Raw genomic sequence first — 11,079 nt, 5'->3', positions numbered from 1 at the left:
TATAGAAAAATATTTTTAAATTAATTAATTTATTTTTATTGCTTCTTCCATAAAAAGAGGACAAATAAGTCGTTTTATTACCTTCGGAATCATTTAATATTTGGTAATTATTCTGGATCGAGAGTATTATTTGCCGTCAAGGTCAACAAACGAGGTCACCGAATCGGCACACATCAGGACACACAGATGTTGTCGGCGTGTAAATTATCATCACGTCAGTGGCTGTCGGGTTTGTCAGCATACTTTAGACGTTCACCGGGAGCCTGCTATCACACCAAGCATTCCGTATACGGATATAAACTGCCAACTCAGACACAAGAAAACAACGAGCTTGGTTCTAGCTCAGGTATTGCCTGCTTAACTGCACAATTAAAATAACGCAGCGTGTTCTACAACTGTGTACATATTTAGTAATTGCTTTTTATTTTCTTACTGCTTGTATATCGTATTGACGTGTCGTTAAAACTAATGACGATCGGGCATGGTTGAAAACTTATTATCGCAAAGTATACTAAAATTCGGAGGTGTGCCAAAATTATGCGATCTGATTGGATGATCGTTTCAATTCTGCCAACATGCAACTTTTTATTTTCCACTATCTTAGATTATGCCCTTAGTGTCTTCATATTGTCATATATGCAAAATATAATATATAAAATTACGTTTTTCTTCCAAAATTTATTTTTCGACATTAGAAGACCCCATTTTGATCCAAAATCAGATAGAAAACAGCAATTTACTGAGATTGGTGACAGCATATCGAAGACATGGACACAGAAAGGCAGCCCTTGATCCCCTAGGGAGACTTAAACCACAGTAAGTACTTTTAGGAACGAAAGCTCTTATCACAACAAGTGGTATCCTAGTACTTTATCGATGCAGTGTGTAATGGTACTGGTACATTTGGAGAGGCACTATATATACAGTAGTTTGTGCTAGTATATACCCAGTACCTTGACAGGCTTGGTACATGTATGCTACAGATCTAGTGTTTGAATCCTTATAAATGTCAAGTTTACACAACTTCACATCTTGCTTTTTAGTTCATTAATTGGTTGTTTGCAGTGCGAAAGCTACATTTAGTAAACCATGCCTGAAATAAAAGGACCATAATTAAGTTTACATGTTACTTTTTAAATTTTTTAAAGATCAAATATATTTAAATGTGGGTGATCTTTTCATTTATTCAAAAAAGGGAATGTGCAGAATTGGATCCTGTCTACTATGGGTTAGGTGAGGCTCAGTACACTGCTCACAATCTTTATGGCATCCTGCACAGTGGATCGGAGTCTGCCACCACTGAAGAGGTCTTGCAGTTCTTGGAGCAAACTTACTGTGGAAACAGTGCAGTGGAATTTGAACATTTGCCTGTAAGCACATGAGAGGTCTTTATTATTATTGTCAACAGTTTCATTGTTTTTAAAAGATTTTATGCCTTTTTTTAATGAAAGTTTCTTTCGGTTTTCCTTCCTCTTTTTTTAGTAATATATTTTCATAAGCTACTGGGATTGAAATTTACAATGCAAGTGCATATTATCATAATTAGAAGTTCAAGATTACAAAAATATTCTGTTAAGTATGATTTATGTTGTTAAAATCTGTCATTCAGTTGTTTTAATTAAATCTCATACCCAATATTCCAGTCACTGGAAGAGAGGAACTGGTTTGCCAAAAGATGGGAAGAAAGCCAATTTGAAGAAATTTCAAAGGATAAAAAGATTGCATTAGCAAACCTTATGCTCAAATGTCAGGTACCCTTGCTTTTTTTAATGGTTAAATTGGCATTGATAAGTTAAAGATTATGAAAAAAACTGGCATGAATTTTGTCTACTTCTCAATTCATAAAATCATTTATATTAGTTGAATCAATATTATGTAAAAAGAATGTATGATTCAATTAAAAGCCATCTTAAATCAGACATTTGAAAAGGTAAATGTACATAAGTCATTTATTTGAAAATGAATGTTATCGAATGGTGCATTTATTAGAAAAATTTCAAAGAGATGCATTTCAATGGACCATGCTGTCTTTCTTCATAATCTTCCAAAATATTCAATAATTTGGTGATATACAAATTAAATAATAAAATATGTGGATCTGTTTTGTGGATCTGATATATAATATTTTATTAAAAAGCTGAAAGAAAATGTCATATGAAATATGTTTTTCACATTTTAGGCTTTTGATCACTTTCTTCACACTAAATTTTCCACTGTGAAGCGGTATGGAGGTGAAGGAGCAGAGAGCATGATGGGATTTTTCCAAGAAATATTTGAAAGATCTGCTGAGTGTAAGTACAGACTTGTAATATTAATATTTGATGTTGAAAAATAAAAACCTTGAAAATTAGTAATCGCTGTGTTAGTTAAGTGCAAGTTGTAGAGATTTACACACAAGCTGAAGTTCACCTGTTTTCTGTATTTATATGAACTGATTTTTAATCTAAATGGCATTTATATATATATATATATATATATCCCACATATGCCAGTAGTACTTTCTGCTTTTGTTTTACAGATAACATTCAGGATGTTATAATTTGTATGCCCCACAGAGGAAGACTAAATTTGCTGACATGCATGCTCAAATTTCCACCAGTGCAGATGTTTCAGAAGGTATTTTTTCTTTTGAAATATTCAGTTCTTAGGAATGTAGTAGTAATAATATAACTTTGATTGATTATATTTTATTATAGATCCAAGGAAGTAGTAATTATGATCTGTGAAAGAGGTAAACCTTGGACTGTTGCATAATGAATAAAAAATAGATATACAATCATTGGCTGAGTTTAACTGTCTTGGCAACTCTTACACTGACCTTTCCAACTTTCTTTTGTAGATGAAAGGCATCAGTGAATTTCCTCCTGGTGTGAAAGGCAGTGGGGATGTCTTGTCTCATCTAAGTAAGTGAAACAGAGCAGGGTGAAAAGTGATTCATGTTTGTGTCCTTAATACTATTAAAACAAAATTTGATTACATAAATTTAGATTTTAGAATGCATATTTTTAATATGTAGGTTTATTGAAAATAATAAGTATTTATATAATTTATGCTGTTGTACCCCAGAGACTGAATTTAGCAAGTTTGTCTCCAGCAAATGGAGATTTTATGAAAAAAAACAGCATTGATAAATATGAAAAATCACTTCAATAATATACATGATTTAACTTTGATATTTTCATGGACTAATATCTATTTTAAAATGCTACTTTTTCAAAAAATATTTCAGCTTCTTCAGTAGATTTAGATTATGGTGAAAAGAAGATCCATGTCACAATGATTCCAAATCCATCTCATCTGGAGGTCAGTAGATAATTTGTCTCCAACAATAATTTAGCATATAATGTGAGCTGCTGCCTGGTTAGCTTCCATGGAATATCTTAATAAGTAGCAAGATTTATTGTGGCAGGATGACACATTGGTTTAAATTTTGACATGGGGAAGACGGGGTCATGTTGCAAAAGCTGTTAGCAATATGAATTATGAAAACTGGTCATGTTTGCATAGGCCAACAACCCAGTAGCTGTTGGTAAAGCCAGAGGAAGACAACAGACACTTAAAGATGGAGATTACTCTGATGACCCAGCTGCTGTGATGGGGGATAAGGTGCTGTGTCTACAAGTCCATGGAGATGCATCATTCTCTGCACAGGTGTGGGATTTTTTTTTATTCAATATACATTTTGATAAATATATTTATGAGGCGGATTTCCTTGTACTATTTATATACAGACTGCTGGCATGTTTGGTTTTTATTCTCATTCTCAGATTTATATTTGAAAATAAGTAAGCATTGTGGTTTTGTTGATTTACAATGGGAAAACAAACTATGACAATTTGATTTTTGGAAGGAAAAACAGTAGTGTTTAGTAAGACCTACAAAAAGCCTGACTGATGTTGAAATCAATGTTTTAGGGTGTGGTTGCAGAAACCTTTGTGATTGCCAACACTCCACATTTCACTGTGGGAGGAAGTGTGCACCTCATAGTCAATAACCAGCTGGGATTCACTACGCCATCTGAGAGGGGAAGGTATGGTTCAAAATGATTTTAGTATATCAATAACAGCAAGGAAATTTTGCTTATAAATCGAATGATGAGAGTTTGTGTAATTGCTACTGTTTTTTGTTTCAGATCATCTCTGTATTGCAGCGATTTGGCAAAAATGAATGATTGTCCCGTGATACATGTAAATGGAGATTACCCTGAGGTATAGCCATGAATAAGCACTATTTTTATAAAAAATGTTGACATCCAAGCATATGTTAAGTGTACAGTATGTTTATTGCGCACCTATTTTAGGATAATTTTATTTGAACATACATACATTAGATATGTGTAGAACATAAAAATATAGGTTATGGAGAATAATTCTATTTTACAGAAATGTAAATTTACATATAAAGCCATACTTCTCAAAATCAAGTTTTGGATAACCATTATTGTGTCTCCTATTTTAAGGATGTACCAACTGCCAAAAAATCAAGAGTTTTTTTAACCCATGTTATGAACAGACACAATTAGATATATATGTTAAACTTTGAACTGTTTATCTGTCAGCATTGCTGTCTATTTGTAATTTCCATTTTAGGAAGTAATTAGAGCTACCCAGCTTGCCATGGAATACAGACAGAAATTTAGAAAAGACATTGTGATAGATCTCATCTGTTATAGAAAATGGGGCCATAATGAGTTAGATGACCCCTCGTTTACCCAGCCACTTATGTATGAAATCATCAAGAACAGAGCCAGTGTACCAGATCTCTATGCAACGAATATTGTAGTAAGTGAATTAAAGTATTGAGAAGTGACTAATATCATAGCATAAGCTTATGCAGTTTTATTGGTCTTCATTTAATTTTTTTGCCCGATTATCTTCCGTAGGTTGATAAGCTCGTCCTTATCAAACTGAAATCTGATTTAAATTTGTATTAAGTGCATACCCATATTGTAGAGTCTAAAAGCATTTTGTCATGCTTCTGATGTATTAGCAAAATGTTCATTTTAAGATGATAAGGGATGTACCATGAGAGTACATGTTGTTTGTAGTCATTTCATTAAAAATGGGTTTAATCATTTTCCAGTGCATTCATATTATCTTGCATTGAAACCTTTTCAGGAAGCAGGTCTTTGTTCTAAGGAGGAGTTGGACTCAGCAGTAGCCAGTTGGAACAAAGAACTCATTGATGAAATGACCAATATTGATACTCACATTCCCAAGGCAAGGGTGTAGTGTGACTTTTTCCATTATAAATAGAGCATCTTTATGAAGTTTGATTCTGAATATATATTTTTCAAATTGTTAACAGTTTACAACATCTAAACTAATTTCAGAGAAAGAGAGAGAGATATTGGAGGAAGCTGACATTCTTTTAAAGTTTTGTTTTGCTCTTTAGGCATATCACTTGGAGAAGCACTGGTCAGGCTATGTCCAAGCACCTGCCAGTCTAACAACATGGGACACTGGGGTGCCCACTGATCTCCTGAAGTATATTGGTGCTAAGTCTGTGGCAGTACAGGATGATGTGGTGAGGTTTCATTGCTACACCCCACAATAATGTAGTGGTGTTATACATGTAACAAATATTAGGGAATAATTCTGTTCAAGAATAACATTTTGCTTTCCACATATAAATACATGTGCAAGGTAATTTTTGTGATTTTTGTTATAATAAATGTGTCTTGTTGACCAGACATTTTAAAATCCTGCTAATTTCCCTACCTGTATTCAATATTTAGTTGTAGTGGTAACACCCAGGGCAAGATCTAAAATTTTGAAAAGGAGCATTTGATTTTTACAGGCAGTTCATAATACGCTATCTAAGCATCACATTGGCAAGCGTGTTCAGCAGATAGAGGATGGGTCTAATTTGGACTGGGCAACTACTGAAGCCTTGGCTGTAGGCTCTTTACTTTTGCAAGGCAAGTAGGAAGTATAAGCAGTATTTTACATTCCCAAGTCTAAAGTGAAGGCAACTTGCTGGGGAATGTGAAATATTAAGTTGTTACAGCATTTAAATTTATACTAAGTAGTAATAACACAGAATTAGTATTATGATAGTGTGCTTAGGAAATTAAACTAAGATGTCTAGAAGGTTCTGATAATTGTTCTGTTGTGAATGCTCTAAAAAAAGAAAAAAAAAACAACTATAAAAAACCTTTGTCTTTCTTATTTCTCCTTGAATGTAATTTTGCAAAATTTGTATAACAGGTTACAATGTGAGATTTTGTGGACAGGATGTAGGGAGGGGCACTTTCAGCCATCGTCACATGATGCTGGTCGACCAATCGCATGATGGGATTTTCATTCCTCTTAACCACATGACGGAACATCAAACGGGCTTTCTTGAGGTTTGAGAAACTGTAGACTTACTGAACTTACTTTAGAATTTTGAATAATTTTTCAATTGATTTATATCATAATTATAATTTCATAAAAAATTATACTGAATAAAACATTATTTATGTCATATTGATAGTGTTCAGTGCTGCAAAATAATCCATCTTGTTGTATAAACTTTACAAGAAGGAAAATGGTTGTTTTCCTCACAGGTCTGCAATAGTGCTCTTACGGAACTTGCAGCTCTTGGCTTTGAATATGGTATAAGTATAGAAAATCCTACATCCTTAGTCATTTGGGAGGCGCAGTTTGGAGATTTTTTCAATGGAGCTCAAGTTATAATTGATACATACATTGCCTCCGGTGAAAGTAAGTATGTGCTCACAAATTGAAGGTTAATATGTTTGGACAGACTAAGGCTTCATTCACATGCAATATCTATTTTCTAAATTCTATTTTCTATTTGCGGTATGTCTTATAATCATGGTCTGTGCCCTGAATATCCCACGGCGTAATTACTGGCAGCGCGAGCCAGTTACTATTAGTTACTATAAGTAACTGGCTTGCACTGCCAGTAATTACGCGGCGGGATATTCAGGGCACAGACCATGATCATAAGATAGCGAGAATAGAAAATAGATTTTTAGAAAATAGACATTCCATGTGAACAAAGCCTAAAAATGTTTAATGTCTGAAAGTGTTAATTAGATTGTAAGTCCTTTTTTGCAAAAATTGTCAACAATATTTATAATTAAAACTACTTTAACATGCCTAGTCCATTCCATACAAATGTTAATAGAATGACTTTTGTTATTTTAGACTCAAAACTTTTTCATTGTATTTCATATTAGCCAAATGGCTCCTACAGAGTGGCTTGGTGATGTTGTTACCCCATGGTATGGATGGTGCAGGCCCTGAGCACTCTTCTTGCAGAATTGAAAGATTCCTACTGGTTGGTACATGTACTTTAACATGTATACCAATGCCATATATGTAGAGAGCCAAATATCTGTAATCATTTTATATATATGGTGGGTTAAAGTTTGTGAAAGCTTTCAGCAAACTCTCTTAAAAGAGTTTTTGTGATATGTATTTTTCTTTGTTTTCTTCTTGTCTTTCTTTCATGTTGTGTTTGTACAGTTGGTTGCCTCAAAACATAGTTTCACCATTTGTCACATAAAGGTATAGAATTAAGACATCCATTATTTTTGACATACCCCCCACCCACCACCAGTTACTTTGAAGGGTTTAAATTCAAATGACAAACCACAAACTTCATATTTTGATCAGCAATGTGATAGCAAGGAAGATGGTTTTGATGGGGATGATGTCAACTGGCAAATTGTAAATCCCACAACACCTGCCCAGTATTTTCATCTCCTCAGGAGGCAGGTAGGTACCTTTAAAATCAATTTTGATTCTTTCATTTTATAAAATATTTTACTTTGTGTATTTTTCAATTTAAGTTTTAGCCATTAAGACATGATCAGAGCAAAAAATTGCTATGAAATGTAATGGGCAGCATCTTGAGGTAGCCCAAAGTATCATAAATTGAAGCATGATTTTGCTGGATTTGGAGGAAGATTTGGAGAAGAGTGGAGTCAGAAATTATGTTAGATCATTGACTGCAGAGCATCAACTAAAATAGCTTATATGATAGAACAATATGATTTCACCATTTTTTTTTTTTTTTGTATCTCACTTTTCCAAGATGACATACCCTTATAGCTTTGAAGGTTTTAAATAAGTTAACCCCACTTCCTGAGGATCCTTGCACTTTATCTAATCTCATATGACATAATGCTCTGCTGTCAGTCTCTTCTTAGGCATTATTATTTGCTTATTATAATAATATATTAATTAATGTACTTTTAAAGATTTATTAACATATATAAAAATGATTTGAATATTGTCTTGTTGGTTTGCTTTGTAGATGGTGCGGAATTTCAGAAAACCCCTTATTGTGGCCTCTCCTAAGATGATATTGCGGCTTCCTGCAGCTACGTCAAGCTTGTTGGATCTGGCACCAGGCAAGACATTCTGTCCAGTACTGGGAGACAATGAAATAGATGGCAGTGCTGTCAAGAGGGTAGTGTTCTGTTCTGGGAAGCACTACTATGCCTTGCATAAACAGAGAGAAACAGTTGGAGCTAAAGATACTGCACTTATCAGACTTGAGGTATGTATGGTTCATACTAATAGATAATGGAACTTTAAATTAATTTCCCATAAGGAAAGGGACGTTTTTGAAAATGAAAGGTTGGCTCAGATGAAGTCTGGTGTATGAAAGTTATTATACATTACTTTTCAGGGTAGATAAATGTTCACAGCCTAATAATTATATTGATTTATTAATTGATTTTGTCTTATGTACTTTGTTGACAGGGGTACAGGTGTAAAGTAAATGTTGAGCACTTTTATAATATTAAAAACTGTGTACTTTTTAATACAAATTTCAAAACTTTTTTTTATTTCAACAGTGTCTCTGTCCATTCCCAGCAGAATCTCTTAGGCAAGAATTGAACAAATACAAAAGTGCTACAGGTAGGTTAAAATTACAAGCTTTTACACATGATTTATGGCAGATAATATCTAAAAATCTGCAAAATGAACTGCTTTTTTGCCAGTACTCAAATCATGAAGTTCCAGAATAATAATATCAATTTTATGATAATCATATTCTCATCAAATGCAAACTGTATATTCTGGATGTTTTAGAATTCATTTGGAGTCAGGAGGAACACCAAAATTCAGGAGCCTGGTCCTTTGTAGCACCAAGATTTGAAAAAGTTGTCGGCTGCAAGGTAAAAAGAAAAACTAATTTTGTTTTTTAAAACTGGTTATAAACTGGGTTTTTTTTCTTTTTTGGTGACTGCTGTACTGTATTTTTAAATGAAATTGTAAAATAACAAACAATTTATGAAACAAAGAACTGAGAATGGATAATGTAAATGAATTGTACAGTAAAAATTGAGAAATTTGAATAAGTAGTGAAATTCTTACACTTTCTCTGGCAACCAAGAAAAGAAGATAATGTAATATTTTAACTACTTGTGTTTAAATAGAATTTAGAGAAGCACATGTACTCGTTGAACTTTATAGAAATACATACGGTCAATAAATTTTATAGGGAAGCTACTTGCAAAATTTAGATTCTTATGTAAAGATTTAATATTCCTCTTGAATAATGCTATTATTTCTATTTCAATCAGCTGGCATATGTTGGACGTGGACCGCTGGCAGCACCTGCAGTCGGCATTGGACAAGTGCACCAGAGAGAAGTTCTGGACATATTGGAAAGAACATTTGCCAAAAACAAATAAAACTATTTCAGAGAAAGGTGCTGATAAAATGGGTTTAATCATCATAATTATGATATGCACTGTCAGAAGAACATATCCAGTGAAATACATCCAAAATGTTTCAAGTAATGTGTAAGATTGATGTAAGATGTAGAAAGTATTAAGCGCTTAGGATAAAGCATTGTAACAACATTCAGTATTACATTTTTAAATTATTTAACAATAATTTATCAGTCACAAATTCAGACTTACACATTTGAAATGTTTTAAAATAAATTAAGCATCTGTTCTGATTCTCATACAAGATACAGCACTAAATGAAGGAAAGGTTGTGATTAGGGAAATTTTACCATGAAGTCAGATATTTTATGCATAATATCTTTAAACATTAAGTAAGGTATATTATAGTGTGCTTCTAAATTCCTGGTTTTGCAATCTCATGTCATGAACTGAAAATCATGTAACTTTTATTTATTGTGATTGGCATTTTGGGGATGGATTCACTCTTTTTTATGTTCAATAATATGTGCTTATAAAGAACACAATGCACATTTTTCTTGTTTTTTAAATCTCAGAGGTGCATTTTTCTTCATCAGATGAACACAATTCATATGCAGTTTGCATCTTAATTCTAGCAGAGACTTCTTGCATCTGGATGCAGATACCCATTAGCCAGTGATGGTGAAGTGGGTTGTTCCTGTATCATAGATTTTACTATGAGGATGCAAGCTTCCACATTCACCATTGCAAAGTGCTGAAAATCAAATCACTAGAGATGACCATAGATATCACTGACCGTTGCTTTTGTCTGAGTTTGTACATGAAATGTTTTGAAAATGTGCACTGGCAGGGTTGGTCCAATCTGTGTTTTAACCGAAAAGAAATGACTACATTGAAAATGTCCATGTTCCTTAATTTTAAGGTTAAAAAATTTGGCTTTCATAGGTGCTGAACTCTTCTCCTGGTTGGTGATATTACTTATTGACGCTTGTGACTAAACGTAATTAAATATAGTTGTGCGAGATTCCTTACAAAATTAGTATCTTACTGAGTGACTAAAACTAAAAGGAGGCACTTTTAGTTTATGACCTTTCTTGGAAGGGGAAATGATTTATTTCGTCCCTCTTTTTCAAAGATGTACAGCAATTTGAGCGAGTAATGATCATTTATGCATTTTGCATTCCCCTCATAATATACAGTAACACCTTACGTTAGATATAACATTGTTTGATGTACGTATGATGCTGTTGTCGAGTGCTTATGTTCATTTTATTTCTTGTTATATAGAGTTGCTGCAGAAATTGGTCTCAAAGAAGGCCAATCTATAGAATATTATTTTACTATTGTGACAAGGTTATAACCCCGGTCGCGTAGACATATTTGTCACCATACATCATGGACAACAGTTTATATTAAATCAAAAATTAAAAATAACAATG

General features: G+C 33.3%; 1 protein-coding gene across 1 annotated transcript; it reads left to right on the top strand.

Moving 5' to 3' along the window:
* Window positions 1–116: 116 nt before the first annotated feature.
* On the top strand, window positions 117–10,187 carry LOC106169636 (2-oxoadipate dehydrogenase complex component E1). The gene is made up of 23 exons (XM_013549164.2): window positions 117–346; window positions 696–816; window positions 1,196–1,370; window positions 1,644–1,751; window positions 2,180–2,291; window positions 2,519–2,616; window positions 2,840–2,903; window positions 3,230–3,303; window positions 3,508–3,651; window positions 3,915–4,030; window positions 4,133–4,208; window positions 4,590–4,781; window positions 5,118–5,219; window positions 5,395–5,526; window positions 5,800–5,920; window positions 6,210–6,349; window positions 6,551–6,707; window positions 7,190–7,290; window positions 7,629–7,730; window positions 8,272–8,517; window positions 8,819–8,882; window positions 9,057–9,142; window positions 9,551–10,187. The coding sequence occupies exons 1-23, from the start codon at window positions 187–189 to the stop codon at window positions 9,659–9,661; spliced, it is 2,802 nt and encodes a 933-aa protein (XP_013404618.1). The 5' UTR covers window positions 117–186; the 3' UTR covers window positions 9,662–10,187.
* The last annotated feature ends 892 nt before the right edge of the window (window positions 10,188–11,079 follow it).

This window comes from Lingula anatina, chromosome 2, assembly GCF_051362555.1.
Source record: "Lingula anatina isolate TDL-2025a chromosome 2, LinAna3.0, whole genome shotgun sequence".
Classification (NCBI taxonomy): domain Eukaryota; kingdom Metazoa; phylum Brachiopoda; class Lingulata; order Lingulida; family Lingulidae; genus Lingula; species Lingula anatina.
Note: the sequence above shows the minus strand (reverse complement) of the source record. Positions and strands in the feature narration are given on the sequence as shown.